We start from the raw sequence: 23,076 nt of genomic DNA, 5'->3' as shown, positions 1-23,076 counted from the left end.
TTATAAATGTAGCTTTTTAAACGTAGCTGTTGGATTAACAACTCAGTTATTTTCAAAATTTAAAGAAATCAAGAGCCTGATTAAAGTAAACCCTTGAGAACTAAAATAATCTATTAAACGTATAAAATCAATCAATGCATATGACAACTTAATTTGCAATGGCAAACAGGAACAGTCTACATAAGTCACTCTCCTCTTTGTTTCTAATGCAACTCCTTCAATTGCATCCAAGTCAGTCCTCCAAAAGAGTCTGGAAACACATTTTCCATGGCTGCTTTATTTCTTAACCACAGCACTTCCAAGTAACATAAATCAAAGAAGCCTCAAGACATTCATTTATGAAAAGCTACAACTATTTCTAGTCCCAAATAGAAGCTGATGTTTACCTACAGCAAACATGTAATCTAATGCAATCTAATAACAAGGACAAAAGCATTAGACATAATTAACATATTCTGGTGGTAGTACTTAGGAATTAAATGAATTACATATACATTTGACAGAAGCTCCCTTCTGCACCAAATCCCATGAAATTTCTTCAAAATTACACTTTTACAAAGGAAAAACGGTATTTAAAACTTCCCTTTTTTATCACCAAAAATATAGCAGCACCTGGGTTTGGAATCTGCACTCTCTTCACCCTCAGAAATGCTGGGAGCTAAGTTTATTTACAGAAAACCCTGAGTTTACAAAAGAGAGGCTCAGCCACTCAAAGCAGTGGTGACATCCTGAGGAAGAACAAAACATTGTCTAGTAGCACAGAATTTCTGAAAGTCTTTTTAAAACCACTGGAAAGAATTCAGTGAGGATGTAGAGTTTTTTTAAAGCAAATTCTAACTTTTTCCATCACCTGAATAAAATCATAAAGCCAAGAGATATGCACAGAGTGTTCAGTAGATCTGAAGTATTCAGATCTGTGATTCACAGTCATGATATGACAGGTGAAAAAATATAGACATGAAAACATACTACTACTGCTTTTAATTTTAATGGTATTATTCACAAACTACTTTCCCACCTGACTTCCTAGTTTTTCTTTGAATCATAAAGTCTATCAGGTTTTTTTAAATAAAAGTAAAATTCAGTAATTCCAGTAGTCGGTACGTTAAGAAAAATATATACAAAAAGGTCTGCATTACAACCAAAACATGGGCCTATTTGTGTGCTGCAAACTTCTAATTCTTGTTCTCATTTATACTGCCCATGAGCTCACTGTGTGAGTCAACTTAAGTGCTGCTCTGTGAGCTGGGGCTCACACAGTTTCCCGAGCATCCGGAGGACAGCAATATAATTAATGACAATTTACACTCATAGGATCAATTTTTCTTTATTTCCATACAAATTAAACAAAATGCCTTACTGCACAGAACCACAACGAACACTAATAACCACTTTAGCATACAAAAATAGTTACTTGTTAAGTAAAGCCAGACTCACACCAATTCTACAGAAGCTTTACCTAGCATTTATATCATACTTCCAATTTATTACCTGCCTTACAACCAGCTGATAAAAGAAAACCAGGCAATTTCATGTTTTATTATGTTAAAGGTCCTTTTTACCAAAAACCTCACATATCAAAATACAAACTCACTTTTAAGGGACCTACTGCAAGATACTAAAAAACTGCAAAATGCAGAGTACAAATCTGTTCAATTATTAATTTCAAGGCGACCAAGAATATTCTTGAGAAATTTATTTTTAACTACAGGGACTTAAAATTATTTTGAAGTCTAAGAAGCCCACTAAAATAGGCACAAACAATTACCTTGATAAAGATTTAAAAAATAGCATTTAGAGAGTACATTTCAGTTCTTCACATCACAACAGTAAGGCTTTCTAGAACAAGCCTCATACAAAAACTAACTCAATCTTCTTTCTCCTTCCACCTTAAGTAAAACGGAAAAGGCAAAACCTCCAGTGCTGTAACAAGATCTGCAGTGTTTGACCACGCAGATACTATGACATGGATTTCCCCCATCAATTTTCCAGAGTTTAAAGCAAAACTCTAGAATGGTTATTGGCTAATTCTATAAATCCACAATTCTTAATTGAAACATACAAGCATCTTAAAGTAATACTTTACAGAAACAGTATCATCTGGACAAAGGTACCTCAGTATGTACAAATTTGTTAAGGAGTGAACCTTTCTAAGGTATTTCTTTGAAAGACTAAAAATTCCTAATCTGGCATAAGAACTAATCGTCCATTTGTCATGATTCTTTTTAATTAGCATTAAGTAGACTCAAAATGAAGCGAAGACTTGAACATTTATCAACTTCTGCATTTCATTAGTAGAACATACCAAAAGAGAGTCTAACATTGTTCTAAATTTCATGGTTGCAAAGAAAGTATTAGTAGGAGAATTTTCAGGGATTAACACCCCTAGGAAAGGAACAACTTCTTATCTTTATAACTACTACAGCATTAAACAAATGATACTTTTCATTTTAAAAAGAAATTTTTCTCTCTTTTTAATATTTTAGAAAATGTGCATTTGGTCTAAGAGTTTGATACATTGAAACATTTTTCTTGAAATTGCAATATGCAAATCAAAACAAGTGTAAACAACTACAACAAAGATGCACGGAAAAAATTACACAGATGTCAAAAAATAGCACGCGATCAAAAACAACCACAATAAAGAACGTATTCTTACCAGAATTCAGACTTTTTTTCAAAGTCAGTTACGAAAGACAGTTAAGTCATGCAAACCTATGCAGGCACAGAGCCACTGGGTTGAAGCTGCTCCTTTAGGGATAATGTCAAAGCAAAACATGACTTGTTACAGAATTCTGGGGGAACCCAATAAACAACCTATAAAGACTAACACCAGCATGGAGAAAATTGGTAGAAGCTGTAAAGGCTGAAAAGCTAAAGCTTGGAACTGGCAAACAGGAAAAATGCTATATACCAACAAAAAGTAAGAACAGTTTACACAGAGGAAAGTAAGGCTTCCCTAATCTACTGGAGTTCTTCAAGGAATCACTAAGTGTAGATGAATAAAGATCCATGTAAAAGTCATCTTTGACTTAAAAAATAATTTCAACAAGATGTCTCACCCTGAAGCTGAAAGCTCTGAAGGAAACTAGAGTTACCACAGTCTAATAGGGGATGGATAAATAAGTAAAAAAGGAAAGGGCTCTCTGCACTGAGAATCCCAGAATCACCTGTACTAAAAACTACTAATCAGCACTCCTGATAAGTGATCTAACAAGGGAATTAATAGTGATGTAAAGTTAAATGTCGATAAGGAGTTTTTTAAGTATAAAGAACAAAAGACAACAGCAAAAAATAGCATTCAAAATAATGAATCATAATAAATACTTTTATCAGCACAATAAAACAAACCCTGAAACTTAATCTACATAACTGGCTGCATATAGGGTCAAACAATACTAATTTAATGTACACAAAAAAGCTGAGTTTATCCAGTTAAGAGGGAGATACTGGACTTGCAATAAACAGTTCTATAAAACATCAGTTCAGTGTTCAGAAGCCATCTTAAAAAAATCTAAAAACCCTGCTCCAAAACCCAAAACTGAAAATACGGTGATACTGGAATTATTAGAAAAGAATACAGAAATGAATACAGAAAAGAATACAGAAAAGACACATCTGTGGCATCATTTTGTTGTTTTTAAGTTCATAATGCTCTTGCATTACTGACTGCTGTTCTGTCCTCTCATTTCTCACCCAAATAAAGGAAAAAACACAGAACTGACACTCAGAACAGCAGCAGAGTTAAAGGCACAGAATGGCAACAAGAATTGCTGCACATTAGGACTTGTTAGTTTAGAGGGGAAAAAAGTGCAAAAGATCCCTAAAGTCATGAGTATTAATAAGGTGAAAACAACTGCTGACAGTAACAGACGAATTCAGAGGCATTAAATAAAATTGTTAGATTGAAGGTGTGGGAATGAAAAAAACCCAGGAGATTTGCCCAATCCATTAATCAATTACAAAATTTAATTTCTCAATTATGTTGTAGATGTAGGCATGGCAAACTTAAACAAATTTAAAATAAATCTATGCAGAAATTTCATGAAGAGCCATTAAAAACAGAGTTATCACTTCTGGCACAGGAAAACTGCAACATGAAGATGAAAAGAAAGTGGCAGAACAGACCACAGCAAACTGTCATTGCCCTGGTCTTACACACCTCTGGATCTGCAATAAGTCAAAGTCAGACACAGGACAAGTAAAACGGACTTTTGCCACAACTGCAGTACAGCTGTTCTTATGTTCTCAAATACTTAATTTCAAGATACAAAATCTCCATCAACATTTGGAAGTGCTACACTCACAAAACATGGGAAAAATGGAATGCACTCTGCTCTCTTCACTGATCACAACTGAACAAGAAGCAAAAAAACCCTGCAATGGTAAATGACACTCCGTCAAAAGCAAAAAACCCGTACTTTTAGGACCACATAGTGCATTCCCAGCTTACCCATCAGTTTTCGTTGGGAACTAACCAAAGTAGCAGCTGCAGTTTTTCACACCTCTCACGAGCTCCATCCTGCGTCAGACAGTGCCAAGCTATCTTTCTCGATTCCCTTAAAAACTACTACTGTACACACCTAAGTTTAGGTCTAGCTCTGTCTTTCCTGGCAGTGCTGCCAATATATTTAATGAAACATCCATGTCACCTCAGAAAATTCTCCCCACTAGATGTTTCATTTGGTGAGCAGTTTTCCTTTTTGCAACTCAGAGCATCCTGTAGATGAATGTACAAAGCTGCAAGATCTTCACAGGTCTCTGTTAAAAATGAATTCACAGCTGCTGCAGCAGTTTTAAGGAAATATCACAGTTCAGATGATAAACAGATAAGCAATGCTCCAATTCAGCACTCGTTATTGTCATCTTATTTAGTGTGGACAAGGAGGTGGGGAAAGAAGGGTTACCTATACTGTCCAGATGGTAGTAATGCACAATCACAGAAAGAGATGAACTCAGATATTCATGGTATATAATTGCTGCCTATTTACATGATACTAAGTACTATGATTTTGCTCTGAATCTTTCTAGTATTCTGGGTTCCCAGAGGTCTTGAACCTCCTGTGTCTCTTCTGAAGTACGTCCAGCTCATCTACAAAAAGCATCTCAAAACAGTAAGAGAAAGGGCAACTTCATGTGACCATATGCTAACTTCACGTGACCATACACATACACTTGTCCCTGCCCACTCCCATAACAGTAAAGTTGATCAGAACACTGTCTTACGACGAAAATTTTAATTATTCATTCACACAATTATATTACAAAACCCAAGAAGTTAATGAGACTATCCACATGTCCTAAGCTAAGGAAGCATACAGAGTGTCCTGCATGAAAAGCTTGGTTGAAAAAGTGGCAAGAAAAACGGCTGACAAATTATCCTAATAAAGACACCAGATTTTCTGTGGATTAGAATTAAGGCAGAACTTTGTGCCTTATCTCACTTTTCCCTGGTGCTGACCAAGTGCTCTGCAATCTTCTTGATGGTTGAGCTGAATAATCAGGAGAAACTGCTGGTGCACTAGGATGACAGTGGAGTGGGTTAGACACCAATCTAAGTCTTGATCACATGAACTCAGTTTCCTTTCTCATCAACAATCTTCTCTGCACTGCTGCGCAGACCACCTCAAGAAGTGCCCAACTGAAGAAAAATTGTCTACCTAGAAGGCTTTCCTCCAAAGCAGAGCATGATAAGGATTTATCAACAAAATACATAAAGAGCAAAAACAAACAAAAAAGCCCTTTCTACCAACACCACTAAAAAACCAATGAATCTCTTTTATTTTGTTCAGAGAAACAGAACAAGCATTTTATCTGAAGACCTACAAACAAATCAGTCACTGTTCAGCATCACTATCAACATTTTTAACTGGACACTACACGAAATTTTAATTAATAAAAAGAGCCCTGTGATAGAAAATACTATGCAGCCTCAATAAAAGTAATCTGTCAGCTTGACCTCTAACATGCCATGACTTCAATCAAAATAGACCAGAACGGAAAAGATTACAATTCTTACCCTATTGAAATGTATGCAAGTTATGCATTTCACGAGCCACATTTTAATCATTAAAGTCTTTAGAAAGTGACTATTACTCAACATCTGCATGCTTTGAAAAATAACACAAAATTTCTGAGGTGACATTAACATTGTTCCATTGTCAAATGAGTTATCTTTTTCAGCAAGTAAGAGCAGAGTGAGATAAAACTTAGAGATGATCATATTTTAAAAATAAAGACTATTTTGAATTCTATCATAAGAAATCAAATAAAATAATTACTGTTACCTTAATTTCAGTGCTTTGCATGCAACAAAACCTCAGATGAAAGTGGAAATGTCCATTACATAATGTGAGTTCAAATTTTACTTTTTAGAATGGAAAATTCTGCTATGTGTCTAAAGGAAGTAATTTTTTGGAAAAATCTTTTTCCATGCTACTTTTTGATCAGTCAGTGCAAGGTATGATTTTTACATTATTTGTGTGAACAAATGTCTATGTTTCACTTAAAGCACTTGCCAAAACATTCAATGTATATAAGCAACTCCATGTGTCAGCAGACAGAAGAAATTTCTATAAAGCAAGGTGAGTGCCAAGACAAACTCAGCAACAGTTGCTTTTCTAAAATCTTGAAATATTTTCCTACAGCAGCCACATGTGTGCATGGAAATAATTAACAGGTAAATGACACGTAGAAATCTGCACATGACAATTTATCAAAACTTTTTACTTAACTTTCACTCTTGACATGCAAGCCTTACTCAACCAATTCTACAGCTATATAGCAAGGAGCTTTTCCTTTGCATTTAACATTCTCCAATTCTATTATCAGATCTTAAAAAATCCAACCACACAACTGTTCTAATATTTACAGCTTATGCTTCTAACTATTACAACTTTATGGATAATCTTTATGATTTGGTTACGGAAGAAATCCAAATAAAGAAATAATCACGCATTTCACTTATTTAAATATATCGTTTTATAAAGTCATCCAACAAACCACTCAGATTAGCTATGCTGAGATAGCTGAAGAGTAGAACTGCCAAAAATGCATGCTTCGAAGATCTGTGGTCCATAAAAGTCACTGTAATACGGTGCTCCATTTTTCACTTTTCAGAAAAAGGTCATAAAACACGCACCAAGGTGACCCGTTCTGTGACTTCACTGCAAATGGGTTCCATATTGGTTCTACATGACTCTGAAGACTTAGTGTCTCTGAAACTCTCTGGGCCATGCACAGATAAAATCCACCATTTACTGGGGACACCTATGCTTGTGCTCAAAACTTCTTGAGCTCAAGCTTCTACTTCTTCAGGGAGGGTGAAAAAGAAGAGTGAAGAACTGCAATAGTTCTTTTTACCCTTGCAAAAAATCTGTGAGTTCTATCGCTGCTAACAGACAGACTTTAACCTACCACTGTGTCCAAGTGCTTAACTTGGTATTGCTTCCAGATGTGTTGCCTCGAAAATAACTTTCTAGTGGTTTGGGGTGTTTTTTATTGTTACTGCTTGCTTTTTAATTTGTTTTGTGGGTTTTTTTAATGGTTTACTTAGTTTAAGGGATGGCACTTGATCTATATCCAGCTCTGGCATAGCCTAGTTAATCCCAGTTATCTGTGTTTCTGTGGGTTTTCCCCTCCTGAATAGCAGATCTCATCAAATAAGCTGACCAAAGAAAGGTAGAGGTTCAACACACACCTAGGAAGATTTACCTGAGATTGCCAAAACATCTGCAATAGCCGATTAGTATTACATTTACACAGTTTACCCAATAGACAGCTCCTCAAAACCAAGTAACACTTATACCCACAATGATTAATAATAATTTATTAACTGTCCAATAAATATGTATGTCATACAAGAATCTGAAACTCCACAGTTTCTTCATATTTCAAGTTTTATCCTTGTGGGAAAAAAAAAATTCCATGAAAATATATTGCTACAAGTTTCTCTAGACTTTTATTTTGGCAGCCAATAGCTCACAGTGGCTTTCACAAACAGTATTCCAAAAATGCTTAGAAGAACAGTACAGTCTGTCTCAGATTTTGTTTTATACAACTGGCATGCTTTACGCATTTTGATTCAAGAGCTAGTAAAGTGTCCCAGACATACATCAAAATAACTGCTATTGAAGCACTACCTGAGTGTATTAATAGTTAATCCTTAAGTAAGACTATGCATTAGGAACATAGAAGACACATGGCAAACTATATTACTCTTTTAAATACTGAATACTCTGGGAAATGAAAGAGTGCAAAGGCCCAACTCTAAACACTACTAAGACTTCTGGAAAGATTGCTAGTTATAATCTGTCTCCTAAAATCTGTGTTTAAGCAGGTATTATATCACATCTTCCCGCCAGGAAATGAAGGTAACATTGGTTATTTTAACAGAAAACTAAAGGAAAAAAACACAGTAATATAGACACACATTTTTCCACACTGAAACACAGAAAATATAGTCACAGTTTCAAACAACACATCACTGCAGTTTAGAATTATCTTTTAAACTTACTGTGTTAGTTGAATCTTCTTGTAAAATTCTATCATATAACTGGATAGCATCTTCATACCTGTTCAAAGAAATCAGTCATATTTATTTCTTTTAAGACAGAACTTCTGACTTTTTGACTCTTCTTGCAATAGTTAATAACCTTAATAAAGTTAATAGTTAATCCCTCCTGCATTTTTTTAAACTGAAATATAATATACATATAATAAGCAAACTATATTTACACAAAATTCTTTTGAGTGAGTGCTAAGTATCAACAGCAGTATTGTATGTCACCAATTAAGAAAAAAATATGGGAATTGCTTCATGGAATACCGTTTCAGCAACAACTTAGGTATTTTACACCCAGTATCTTACTCTCCTGTCTGTTCTCTCTTTATCTATACCTGATAGGTCCAACCATCACATCTCTTACTCCCCCTTTCACATCTCGCAAGAAACAGAAACTCCAAAATTTGAAAAGCCATCCAAAATAATGACATTTCACTTCATTGTTTTAACTTAGAACTTCATGTAAAGTTTCTTCTGTTGTGACTTTATATGAACAGCTGCATACAGCAAACTGGAAAGATTCCTATAGGATTCTACCCCAGATTGTAACATAAATCTTGAAAGAAAATGTTTTCCACCATTTCCCACTTTTTATTATTTGTTTATCAATTAACTCTGCGATCTGAACTATGCTTGAAACAGGTTACTTCAGGTGCTGTGAGCACTTCAAACCTTCTGGGAAACAGATCTGTGCATTCAGTCAGCTGTGTACATGGCCCAAACAAAGGAAGTAATTCAAACCATATTTCACTACACAGCCGTTGTGCTATCACCACAGAACAAGGGCATACACTGTGTCTTCATGTGGAGTTTGACATGTAGCTTTTCAGAGATACTGCTGATTGATTTTTGATGCTCCACATTCCTTAGACATCACCTTAGACACACATTTACATCCTCTCACTGTTCCCTAAACACTGCTGACATTATCATAGCTCAGCTGTCCAGACCAGCTACCACAAGGTATAGGAACTAGTGCGAAAGGAAGCACAAAACCAGAAACGAGTAGAAGGTGGCTGCTACAGACTTGAGCAGATGTACTGTAAAATGCTGTATTTTTGTTCTCTGTTACTTGCTGCTTTGTCAAATGCATTTTAAAAGACTGACTGATGGCCATAATCCCAGCTTCACAGGGTGAACTTCCAGAACATTATTCTTTTTACTAGCAAGTGTGTACAGGGCTGTCTCATTCTATGGGGATGTTCTTCACTGTTTCCTCTTCCTGTTGGGGAAAGCAGAATCCTCCCTAGATCCTACAAGTCCTAAAATTTAATAAGAAGTTCACTTCAATTGAAAACATGATGCCTCCAGCCTAAATCTTCCTAGACTTCCTTTATAGTCAGTGGAGAGACAGGCTCCTCCATGGCATGGCTTAGAGCACCTGCACAGGGGCTCCTGTTTAAAACAACCCCAAGCTGAAGCCTCTTTCTTCTCTGACTTCTAGAGAAAACCTATGGACATTAAACCAGCTTTTATTAATTTCTCTGCTCCCTGATACTCTAATCTCAAGGATCTGACCTGACAGAGACGTTTTGTCAAGAATTTTCATGAGCACTTTCAGAAAACTATGGCTCAATAGTGCTTCATTGCTGAAACCACACATAATGTTTGTGCAGCAGTCATCTCCCACAAAGATCAGTTCCCATGCAATAACATCTTTAATGCAGTCACATAAGCCTGAACTGAATTATGATCTATTGTACTTCTGAATAGGTTTCAGGAAGGGGGAAAAAGTGCTGCCATTCTCTCACTGTCTTCCTACCCTATATAAAATGAAGACAAGAGAGCTAGGTTTAATGGAAATTCTTCAAGAATGTGTATTTTATATAAAGTGAGTGCGAAACACAGAGCATCTGGTTGCCCTGAGACAGCTCCTGTGAATGGAGTCCATTTATTCATTCTCGATCCAAGCAACAGACATTTATCAGTGTTTCCTATTAAATACCACTTTCAAAGCTAATTTTGCAAGAATGTAATGGATGAAGAACATATGCTAAGTAAGTAGCTTTTCAAAACCCATTTAGGGTGTACTTCCAATTCCTTTTTATCAATATGGCCCAAAGGCTCCAAACTCACCAACTTTGTATGCAAAATGTGGCACGGAACAGATTTTCTATCATTCAAAGTCACTGGAAGTCATTCTCAACACCCAAGTGCTATCAAACAGAATGTTGACAATAAAGATGTATCCAAGGAGAAATGTGTACAATGAAGTTCATTCTCAAGCCCTGAGGTCATTCATTTGGAAAGCTGCAAAGTTTTAATCTGTTCATTATTTTAGTAATTTCTGTTAAGCTTAGTACCCTATGACCCTTCTATAGGATATTTCAAGAAAGTCAGACTGATTTTTATGTTCTGCCATTCTATTCCATATGTTTTTTGATTTTTTTTTCTATAACAAACTCTGTAGATTTAATCCTTTTTAAGTTCATTTCCCCACGCTCAGAAAACAAGAGTAAAGAGCTGCACCCTGCAGTAATCAGGAGTATAGAACAATCACGGCAAAAAAAATGCTGGCACTGATTTTCGTATGCTCCCCTGCCTCTGTGAGATGAAACTTACACCTCACAGAATCTGCCAAAAAACTGTGCGGTGTTCTACTGTATAATGACTTCTGCTGTCAAGTAAGAGATCCTTCTGATCTTTGATCTCTGATGGGAAGATTGCAAAAATGAAACACTGCATAGTACCCGCAAAAATGCAACACAAGTGTCTAAAAATCTTAATATGATCATGCACACTGTTACTTCCTATAAAGAAACTGCCCAGCATTATTTCGCCATTCTGTAATGGCTGAAATCTTTTTTAAGAAAGAGCAAACATTTTTTCAGACAGAAAGTATGTTTTTTTCAAATTCAGGTTTTACCTTTCCATAGCTTCAAATCGCATTCCAGTTAACCGTTTAACTCTGTGGCTCCCAGGAAACTGCCGCCTGAGCTCCTGAAGACAAAACTACACAAAGAACCACAAAACCTATTGTGAATATAATTATCTACACAGAAACTAGAAGAAGACAAAATAGAAAAAAAAAAAAAAAGGCCTTGGCTGATAATTCAACAACCTGGCATGCCAGTTCTGAATAAAAGTAAATACCAATTTCTGAAATAAGCAATAAAATGAATTGATAAAAACAAGGTCAGAAACCGAAATTCTGTCTGTTAGAAGACTAATTTTAAGTATCTTCCATACAGGGCACTAGACTGTCAGGTCCCCTTGGGAATAGTTATTTGCCCTGAAAATTACACTCATGTACTAAAACAGCTCTGATACCATTAAAACTTGAATTCTATTTAGTTGCCACATAGTAACACAAGACAGTAAAAAAACCAAAATAAAGACAGTAAGAGCTTAAGTGATACTTTTTTAATAAATGGATATTTCACAATGGAACAAACTATGCTAATACAATGCTCTGCGTTTATTTTTAAAATAAAACTCTGAAATCCAAAGAAAATGTTTGCCACTGGCTTGGGTACAGCCTGCTGGCAGAAGAGGCATAGTTTTTAACTCCTGAAATCAATGAGGCACCTGGGCTGGATAAAAAGAATTCATCACAGGCAGATTTCTCCAGATTAGCAGAGGATGTTTTGAAAAGGGACTGAGTCACAACTTCCCCAGAGCAAACTAACTCGTAACCATATCTTGAATGTGCCTAAACAGCATTTCAGAGTTTGTAGCTGACTCATAACAGTGGGAGGCAGGATAGTCCACAGGCTCTCAAACAGACCAGTGGTGTGCATCACGTTAAAAAGCTTCACACTGAATCCTCCTCTTCTAGGCACTTATTTATGCAACTCAACTTAGAAACTTGTTCTTCAGACATAAGGTTCTAGTAGAGGCCTAGCTACATAATCTATTCCATCTCATCACATCCACAGGTCAAAGGAAAAAGTACAAATCAGTAACAATTAGTAGGATCCCTCTTTGTTTCTGTAGATAAACAGGTTGCTAAAGCACATTCAAGAGGAATATTTACATCTCTCATAGATGCTAAAAAATAGAAAAGGAAGAGAGAAAAGCAACAGTAACCAAAGTTGTAATGCTTAGCCTCAAGCAAGAACAGACTATTTTCATCACAACCAACTTAATTTGCAATGAATCAAGATCCTTACATTGCAATTTCAGATAGAAAGACTCAGGTTTAGTACAGAAATAGTTTACTGGCACTCTTGAGTGATGTCTAGGTGAACTGCTGTTCCTCTAGTCACAAAAAACTACATGTACTTAGCAGCATGTTACATGACATCTGAATTAATCTGACCATTCTTAAGAGGCAGGAAAATTTACATAAAACTCAAGAAAAGTAGATTCACTCCAGCTTTTAAAACCCAGACAACCTTGTAGACTTTAAAAAAAAATACAATAAATCCATCCTGTGGTCCAGTGATCAGTGGATCCCAAAGGATAGTGATTTTTATAAATACATGTACTATTCTTCTCCACAAACAACAAAAATTGTAACACTTATAATAATAAATTACATATTCTGCAGGAGGACTTTGACATCTGAAAAATCCTCATTGACAATATGAAAGTAGTGCTCAAGTGCAGGAGTAATACAAGACCAGAACTGTTCACATTAGATCTCACTACACAATCATTACTCAACCAAACACTGCCAGAGGGCCAAAATAAGCTCATGTAGATTAAGCTATTGGACACAACAAAGTGACAGGAAAAGTTGTAAGAAAGTCACAAACAACTCACTGTAACACTGATAAAACCAAAAGCACAAGAATAAATTACAGCAGCTGTATCTTCAAAATGTTCTGGACTCAGCAGCATTGAATGTCCTCTTTAAATGGAACTTGTAATCCCCATAATCATTTATTTTATTGAAAACTGGTTTTGCACCACGTCAATACTCTAGTTGCGACATTCTCTCAGAATTCTCTCAGTTACAACGGCAAACATAATTTGCATGTGAAACTTCAGCTTGCACTTAATTTGCTTTCTGACTTTTTAAATATCAGACAAAGGCAGAGAAATATAAACCTGGACTTCAGCAGGTAAAATACTGGTAATTCAAATGCTGCCAACAACAGGTGACTGCACTAAACCACCTGTGTGAACCAACTGGCTGGTTGCAGCAGGGGCATGGACTACACATGGGCTTTTTGTGCAGGATGGAAAGGACAAAGTAATAAATACAGGAAAGAAAAAGAAAAAAACAAAAGACAGAGAAATGCTTCTGAAAACTACCTCAGCTTCTCATTTGGAGTAGATGAGACCTCTCCCCCTAAGAAAAATGCATCACAGCTGTCAAAAGCTCACTGCTAAAATACCAGAAGTTCTAAAGCTGTTTGTCTACTTTGGAGCTACAGCTGTGGTAAAATGCCACAAATGATGTTGACCTGTTTGAATTAATGACTTCTTTATGATAAATCAATCAAATTAAAAAATAAAAAATAACTCTAAGTTTCCTCCTATGATTTTAATCTTGTTTCTGAGCTGCATATAAAATGTTGCATTCCCCCACACTATTCCTTAAAGGGCACAGACACTGAAATTTAAACTCCCTGCCAGGGTTAGTACAAACAAATAGTGTTTCACAACTTATCTTTCAACACTGGCTCCGTCAACAATTTTGTGAAAGTCTTCTTTAAAAGACCCTGAAAATAAAGACTAAATCTGTTTTACATATAAATCAGTATTTATTTAATCATGTATTTATTTAAACATTAAGTCTATTTGGTTTTGTTTAAACAAACAGCTATACTACAAGAGTATTTTCTTCTGAGGGACAAAAGAGAAGGAAGTTCAGTGGGGTCACAAGTTCAAAGTCTTGTACTGTATTTTCCAGCATATTCCACTTTATCATATATATCATATATATGGGATGCCAGATAACCCTGTCTAGTTCTGCCTGCTTTCAAACTGCCCTTCTCCCAACCACATCCTCTAGTCTGTCCCGTTGCATTACGTTTTACCCAAATGACATCACATGAAGCTCAAAGATCTTATGAGGTATTTTGTCATCTGACAGAGAACAAGGCACTGGAGAAGTAATTGCTGTGAAAGACCTGGGGCCTTGAAAATGGCTTTTCACGTAGAATAAGCTCAAGCTTGATGGCTTTCAGGGTGCAAGACAAGCCTCTGTTTTCTTCTGTTTTCTGAAGGAGGGGTGAAAAGATTATTAAAATTTTCCTGCAAGACATACTTTTGCCTTTTCCTGTTGTTGCCTTTAAAGGATTAGCTAAGCTGACTGGGTTGTTTTGTTTCAGTGGCTTTTTTTGTTTTTAATCTAACGAACAGGTTACAGTTCAAAATAAGCTAATTCTATCTCAATTGTTATTTGTATCATTCAAATAAATTTACATCCAAATTAATAAAACTCAAATATCCATTAACAATATTTTTATCAACAATCACCAAATAACTTGGATTGCAACGGACCCTTGGAGTTCACCTGCTCCAAATCCCCACTCAAAACAGAACCAGTTTCCAAGGGAGTGCAGGGACATATCCCAACCTATTTTTAAGCATTTCCAAAGGAGATTCCACAGCTTCAATGTGCCAGTTGTCATAAAGCATTCACAAAGTTTGTCCTAATACATAAATGGAATTTCCTTTGTTGCAGCTTACATCCCACACTTGTCTTTTGCTGCACATCTATGAAAATGTGCCCACCTTCTTTCTACTTTCCTTCCCATCAGTACATATTCAAAAATCCCTTCTTGACTTTTCCAAGACTTAACACAGATCTCCCAGCCTTTCCTTATACATTATGCAGTCCAGCTTCTTATTCATGTTGAAGATCTGCTCCAATATGTCAATGACTTTCTTTGATGGTAGCCAACACGACATATAATATGATATGTAAGATGGCTCGTTTTACCTCAAAACATTCAGAAAACCAATATAATTTGGGAGTTTTTCAATAAACAAACATTCTCTGTACAATATGGCAACTTTAATATTATTCTTGACCTTTAGCCCATACCAGAGTAGCTGTAAATATTTTCATGGCTATTGGAAGAGATGTGATCTGTATAAACAGAAGTTATGCCTTAGAGGAGGTAGATGGCGGCAGTTCCTTCACAGCTGTGTATTTCTTGACAGATATTCTTTCTACCAGTCCAAGCTATGGAGTTCAGAATATCCTGTAACTGTCCAAAAACCTATTTGGAAGAGACACCCAGGATGAAAATATACAGTGTGAAAAAAAAGCCAACTTGAAAACTTACCAATGCCAAATCATCTCGACTGCAGTCCAGGGCAGCAATCATCACCTGTTCATAAATTATCCAAACTGGACACAAAGAGACAATAAATGCAGATAATTGGTTTGGAGTTTGTTTAAGACAATAGGAAGCACCTATCATGTAAACAGGATTAATTAATTCTGTCTGTACATTTTTCCCCATCTACTCTCATGAATCACATCTGAAACAGGGACAAATTAAGAAACTGCTGGAATTAATTAAAAACGTATTTAAGCAATTTAGTGCTTTTAGTGCCGAAGTATTTTCTGACATCTTGAAAGACAAAAAAGCTCTAATTCTGTTTTTCCCAACAAAACTGCCATATTCTAGCCAGATCCCCGTGAAGACTTGCTTCAATTTCTGTCACAGTGTTGAAGAACAGAAAATCAGCAAGTAACATCTAAGTAACAGCTGCACATGAAGTTTTTGCATTGCAATCTAAATACTAGTACAGCAAGTTAACAGTTCTAACAGGTAATTTTTACAGCTGTTTTCACTGCAGCCCACTTTTGGGAAAGAAATAAACTCTTGGAATTCTGGAAGCCTATTAGACTAAGAAAGTAATATATATTTCATCAACATCAGCACATACTGAAAGACAACACAAAGGCTGTTAAATAAAATAGAGACTGAAAAAAGAAAACCAAATCAGACAATGAAACTTTTAAAATAATGGTTGTTTACTTACTGTCATCTCCAAGTTTAGATGCATATTCATTAATTAACTCTTCTCCAACATCCACTATCTGTTCACTGTTTCGGTAGTTTTCTTCCCTCCATTTCCTCATTTTGTCACGCATATCTGTGGGCAAAGGGGAGTAAAAAAATTGAAATTTCCAGATAGTAATGGAATTTGAATGTGCATATGATAGATAAGATACACATATGAAGAATGGTTTTAAAGAGCAACAGAGCTAAGAAAGTTACTTCTAATACTAAAAAACTACAGAGAACAGATCTCTGAAACCTCATTACCCAAACTGCACTCATACTCTAACATAATCAGTTCAACTTCTAAGTTTGCAATCCCTCAGGACAGTAACACATGCAGTAAAAAAATGTATACCTAGTTATCCAATAAATAATAAAATTTATCCATTGTTAGGTAGAATAGGCTACAAGAGATTTCTCCCAAGTAGTTTCACACATTCACAAACAACACTAAAACTGCATTTCTGCTACAGGTGGATAAATTTTCGCTTGAAATTTTAGAAAAAACATTAAAACTTCCACTCTGAAAGGAAGTTACACACTCCTAGAGAAAGGAGCTTCAAGAAAGGTAGACATGAATGTGAAGGCTTTCTATACCAGGGAAGTGTCCAAAAAAATATCACTGTTTACCTAGGCAAGATAGAAAAGACTGTTATTTTAGCATTAGGATTTTTGTTTCAAGAGTACATTTAAGAGGAGAGCAGGCATTTTCTTCAAGTCAACTAGAAGCTACCTTGCCTGAGCTTTATTTATCTTCTAGATCAGGAAATTGCTAAGAATGCAATTTTATATATACAAACATTTATATATGTGTAGATGTTCTATACACAAGAACAAATGTGGAGAAAACTGAAGGAAAATAGTTTTCATTACTAGATAGTGGCTTTACTAATAAGAAGGTACCAGGATAACTGTTGCTAATATTTTTTTAAAACTTTACAACAGCTGGAAAAACAAATACAGCGATAGATCTAAACACTGTCAGTTTTTCTTGCACTTCAAAACACAGAGTTAACATAAATGACAGTTAAAAATTAAGCACTGAAAGTTGTTCCATCTACCTGAAGTGATCTCAGATTGCTCATAGGACTGTTATTGTGCTACATTTTGTGTTTTGAAATTCAACCAAAACCACCACAGGGTTACATTTCATATGCATGGGCAAAGTTAAATGGTTCTAGACATATGATGGTCCCTGGAAATTCAACGTTAGACGGCAAGAATGTGAGCGTGCACAAACATTCACAAAAGCTGACAAGCTAAATGCCTGAAAATAAATAAGCTGTCTGATTTCCACCCACTCATTTACTTGGAAATTATCAATGCCTTCATTTCAGTGTGATTCCAAATGGAATAGTGTTTGAATTATTTATTAACAGAAAGTACATCTACCATTCATCACACAAGCTCAACATTCACAGCAATGGAAAAAAACTTGTAGGACAAAGAATAGAATGTCAGCTGATGAATGAAAGATTTATTAATTTTAGAAATACTGATTTTATGTAGAAGGTAGAAGAAAGAAAACACTAAGAAGTGCAGTAAAATTACATAAGGTTTTTAAAAACTGTCAAACATAAACAAAACATTACATTTTCTTAGTCAAATCAATTTTTTACTAAGAAATCTATCAAAAGAGTCAGATAATAATAACTTAAAAGTCTTGGAGATGTAATACAAGGCTGGGCAGGAGCAATTAGCAATTTTAGAAGAAAAAAACAAGGTAAAGAAATGTCTAAGTTTAATTACAATTTCTCCTGTCACATATAGGCTGGTGCTGAGCAACTGATACATTCGTTTTAGACTTGGGTTCTTCTAAATTGGCAGGCTTGGCACATGTAGATCAAAAGCATTACAAGTTCAAAGGAACAGAGGCAGCTGGGACAATGTCTGCTGTTTCCTAAAACCATGCAAGAAGTCTACTGCAAGCCAAGAGACACAACCTGTGTTTTATTTTTGTGTCCAGTAAAGTGTCAGCTCATTTGGCCTGAGCAACCAGATATGAAGTAATCCTCCTATAATTACCTACACTTGCACTGATGAATTGGATCATAGTTTTCAAGTCCTTGGTATCTAAAAGCCCCTGATGAAATGAAGGAAATTACCACTTTGGGGCAGACAGACATTTCAGACTCCAAAATGTGACCTTGTCATATAGCTGCTACCACGGCAGTCAGTCAGGGACCCCGCAGCCATTATATTTCCAGAGCTCATTTGTATATTGATTCTCTGTTACAGACACGAAATCTTCATGCACAGCCCACCTCTGTGCACTCTCATCTGGCAGGTGCAGGCAGAGGCACAGGTGTCATAGCTGAGTGCTGCAGATGCTGCCTCTAACCCTGGCAACTCTGCTGTCAAAAGGGCCTCAATTTAAAAAAACCCCCAGCATCTCACCTTTGCCTGCTGTAATCCCATAAATCCATATATGAAACCCAGAGTAAACTGATCTGACCCTTTGATTACAACTGAAAATTAGGAATAGCTAAAAGAAAGCAAAGACAGAACAGAACACAACAAAACCACATCAAAAAATCAGTTAACTGCACATAGATCATCATGGAGATAAAATCTTAAGACTGTTTTCTATTTCCTAGAGTCTTTCCATGCAAACTAAATATGAATTCAGTTTCTTAGTCACAGAAAGGGAGTTTGTCACCTAAAGTGGACTTTAATGACTAGAGACATTAAAGATGGAAGTGCTCGGTTTTTAAATTCAATAGGAATTTTCTCTCTTTTTGTATACAACACGTTCCCAGATACACACATTTGCAAGAAAATGGCCTTACATATAAACAGTTAAAACTTCATCTTATAAAGCATTTTATGATATTTTCAAAAATGACACACAGTTCCTTGAGAAAAGTCTCACATGAACATGGTAACAAAAACTTTTAAATGCCACTATTGGAACAGTACAATTTTTAATACAGTAGCATTACTAATTTAATGTTACAAAGAACTTAAGCAAGAGGCATTCAGAGCTTATAAAAATCTTAGAAAATACTTTTTTCACTTTTTCAATTTATATCAAAAGAAAGCTAATTTTAGAGAATATGCCATATTTCTCTTTTTCATTTTTTCATGATATCTACTGAAGAGAATTATTGACTGAAACAAGAGTTGCTGTGACAGCGCTCAAAGATCCCCAAAATCTTGGGGAATGACAGCCTGAAGTCACTGCTTCACTTCAGCAGCGTGTGATGTGTTAATGCCATTAAGCTGCTGTGCAAGGGTAAGAAAAGAAAACCTGGCTTTTCTGTCCAATTCTGACAATGTCAGATGCATTTTCTGTGAAAGTCAATTGTTATTTTAAGAGGTCTTGAACTGCTGCCTGTTTGCAGATCATGCTAATTTTGCACATAGAGGTTAACTACAAAACTTGCTCCTAAAATGAAGTTACAGAGGTGTTTGCTTTTTTTAATATTTCCACTCATGGCACAAAATCATCTTTAATGTATCACTGAAAATATAAATATTTATTCTATGAAGTTCTACATAGCTTAAGAACCACCTAGTAAGAGGCTGCACATATCCTGGTACCAAGTGATGTCCAAACCTAATACATTATGATCCTTTGTTACACCTGCAGCTCTTGGCTTCCTGTCACTCCACATAGTTTCCAATTCTTTTACATATGAAGGAATCAGGAAATATGCCATTTTCTATAGGATAATTAATAACAGTATCAAAAAAAAAAAAAAAAGGAGCAACATATTATCTTTGTCTCAAGTAAATAAGCTTTACTGCAAAATATGTTACATAAGAACATATAAGCTTGTCTTTCAATACCACAGCACCCTGTGGTATTGGATCATCTGAGCCCATTGATCAAGACCATGAAGTTAAATGGGATGTTTTCCTGCTACACAGATTTCCAAGTACACTTTAAAGCCTGAGACACAGCAACAAAGTAAAGAAAGAAAAAATAAAAACAACAGCTCCCACGCTGGAAAACACAGTTATTTTCAGTTATCTTTCCTAACCACCTGTACCACGCATGTACCTAACATTTAACTATGGTTAAACTCCTACCTCTGTCTCAAAGAACCTGAGTTAAAAGCAAAGCAAGGTACAAACTATTTCATTTGTTTCATGTAGTTCTTCTTTTCTAACTTTGAATCACAGATTCATCTTTGAGCAATATGTAAGTATAAAATGTCTTGTTTAGAAAGGCCTGGGTATATAAAGGACATATCAACCATACACTCGGTTTCACAGAAATAAGGCATTTTAGAAAGATTCAAAATGAGCTACATAAAATTCCTAGAACTGTGTTCAAGTTCTTTGCTAGGAACTAGGTGACAACACTGCTGGGATCACCTCACCTATGAAAAGCTTTATTGCACCAGGACCTGTTAAAGCTCACACAGAAAAAAAGAGAAAAGTTGTCTTCTTTAAGAAGAGTCCTCGCATGGTCTGTTGCAGGACTCCATTTTCACCTTATTTTTTGTCTCTTAAAATAGAGAAAAAAAATACAGAATTTTTCGAATGTGTGCTTCTAAAGTGGAGACAATCTCTTGTACCAACATACACCAGACTTTCATTTGGATGTACACAACTGAGAAGTTGAAATGATAAAACTCACCAGCTGGTCCTCCAAAGTTTCTCATTCAACCCCACCCACTCTACACCTAGCACAATGCCACAAATGTCAATCAGAACTCTTGGAAACAGAATATGGAGGTTATTTCTAAGAGCAGGAAGCTCACCTCAGTATGAATTAGCCACATCCAGAAGCAGTAAGCTTGAGTATCCTACACCTGGCCTCTATGTTAGAGCATAAACATAAACTCTGCAATGCCCTGGGCCAAAACAATCTAGGGCTAAATGTACAGAAACATGTTCACAGTGCATGTTACCCACCCTGTGAAAAAGCTCATTTCTCTTTCCAGTCACTGATACTCAAGAACAACAGGAAAAAAAAACCCTAAATCCCAGTTTTGTAACATCTGCTCAAGAAAAATAAAAACTGGAAAATTTTTCAACACAAGGTGTTTTAAGGCAACTTCTGTGAAAATCTAGTAACACCAGTAATGATCCATATGAGCTCCATCCAAGATGAGCTTCACAAGTACTACAGCTTCATTCAAAAGATATAAAAGAATGGTCAATCAAGGTTTTCCCAATCAGTCTAATGACATCATGGTGATACAACCAAATATCAAAGTAAAATTAACTGACTTCCCGACACACTGGCAAGCAAGCCCACTTCTTCATCCTTATTAATTCACTTACAGCACTATTTTCTTCAATAAGAGCTAAAATTTTTCCTGAGATTAATGCAATTTGAGCCAAAAACCGAATGTTTGAAATTCCATTTTGTTTTGCTTCAATCCTACAGAAAGAGGTACAGGAAAGACAGCATGGGAGCTATTTCAATGGGCAATTTACTGGCTTCTGCTAAAATACATCCCATGCAATATTCCTCCTGTTAGCTACAAAACCAAACTAAGCAACAATTCATGACTGAGGAATTATTCTACTACTCAATTATTTCTTCACAGATTAGCAGTAACAAAATGAAAACCAAAGATCACACCACTTCTCTCTGCATTATCTTCTCTACAGTATAATGTTTGTAACGCCTGGTATATAGCTAAAGGTTCCCCCTTTATGGCCAAAATTATTATTATAAACCATTCATTTATTCTTCACAGGAGACTGCAAGGGGCTTGAATGCTGTCTTGAGCTCACATGTGAATACTGGTTATGAAAGAAGAACCACTGAGAATGTCGAGTAAAGCTCAGACAGCATTGATGCATGAAAAATAAATCACCATTATGATCGAACAGACGCGAAAGCCATTAAGACCTAAGGGGCAGGATTTTCAAAAACTTTTGTCACTTCAGAAGTTCTTGGAGTTTCCCCACAAACGCTTGTGATCGAGTTTTACGAAAATATCACGTAATTTTCAGTCCACCAAAATATGAACTATGGCACAAACTGCTGACCCTGCCAAGAGACCATTATTCCTGGTAAGCGCTGTACCACGGGGGGAAGGCCGGGAAACGGCAGCGCAGCCGCCGCGCCGTGGGGACGCGGGGTCCGTCCCCGCGGAGCGGAGGCACAGGGAGGCGAGGGGAGGCGAGGCGGGGCTGGCCCGCCGCGCACCGGGGCAGCGTCACCGGCCGGACAGCTGCGGGCACCGAGGGGCCGAGCGCAGGTCGCCGCTTCTGCGGCCCGGCCGCCCACAGCCCGAGGAGTCCGGCGGCCGCTAGAGCCGCCGCCCCTCGCCCCTGTTCCCCGGGCCTGGGTACGGTCGCCCGGCGCCGGCCCGGGCCCGCCGCGCTGACGGGCTCCGGGAGCGCCGCCCCCTCCCCGCGGCCGGGGGCCGGTCGGGCCGGGCACGGCCCCTGCCCCGGGCGGGGACCGCCGGCTGCGCGGCGTTACCTTCCCAAGTCACGTCGTACATCTCCGACACCTTCGCCATCTTGGCGGCCGCCCCCGTGACGCAGCGCGGTGACGGCCCCGGCCGTCATTGGCGGGAGGGCGGAGCGGGGCCGGCCCGCGGGGCAGCGCCCGGGGATGGCGTGCGGCGCCTGACGCCCGCAGCGCCCGCAGCTCTGCCGGGGTCGCCGCGGGGCCCTTCCGAC

The 23,076-nt window shown here is 37.1% G+C and overlaps 1 protein-coding gene across 1 annotated transcript in view; it reads right to left on the bottom strand.

Annotated features, from left to right (window-relative positions):
- The window catches only part of EMC2 (ER membrane protein complex subunit 2), a 38,712-nt gene extending 15,736 nt beyond the window's left edge, over positions 1–22,976 (bottom strand). Inside the window, exons 1-5 of the mRNA XM_032131550.1 lie at positions 22,874–22,976; positions 16,457–16,570; positions 15,751–15,815; positions 11,430–11,515; positions 8,516–8,573 (exon numbers count right to left, since the gene is read on the bottom strand). Coding sequence (XP_031987441.1) covers positions 8,516–8,573; positions 11,430–11,515; positions 15,751–15,815; positions 16,457–16,570; positions 22,874–22,913 — 363 coding nt within the window. The 5' untranslated portion in view covers positions 22,914–22,976. The remainder of the gene's footprint in view (positions 1–8,515; positions 8,574–11,429; positions 11,516–15,750; positions 15,816–16,456; positions 16,571–22,873) is intronic.
- Positions 22,977–23,076: the final 100 nt, after the last annotated feature.

This window comes from Corvus moneduloides, chromosome 1 (assembly GCF_009650955.1).
Source record: "Corvus moneduloides isolate bCorMon1 chromosome 1, bCorMon1.pri, whole genome shotgun sequence".
Lineage (NCBI taxonomy): Eukaryota > Metazoa > Chordata > Aves > Passeriformes > Corvidae > Corvus > Corvus moneduloides.
The sequence above is the reverse complement of the archived record's forward strand: the minus strand, read 5'-3'. Positions and strand labels throughout refer to the sequence as shown.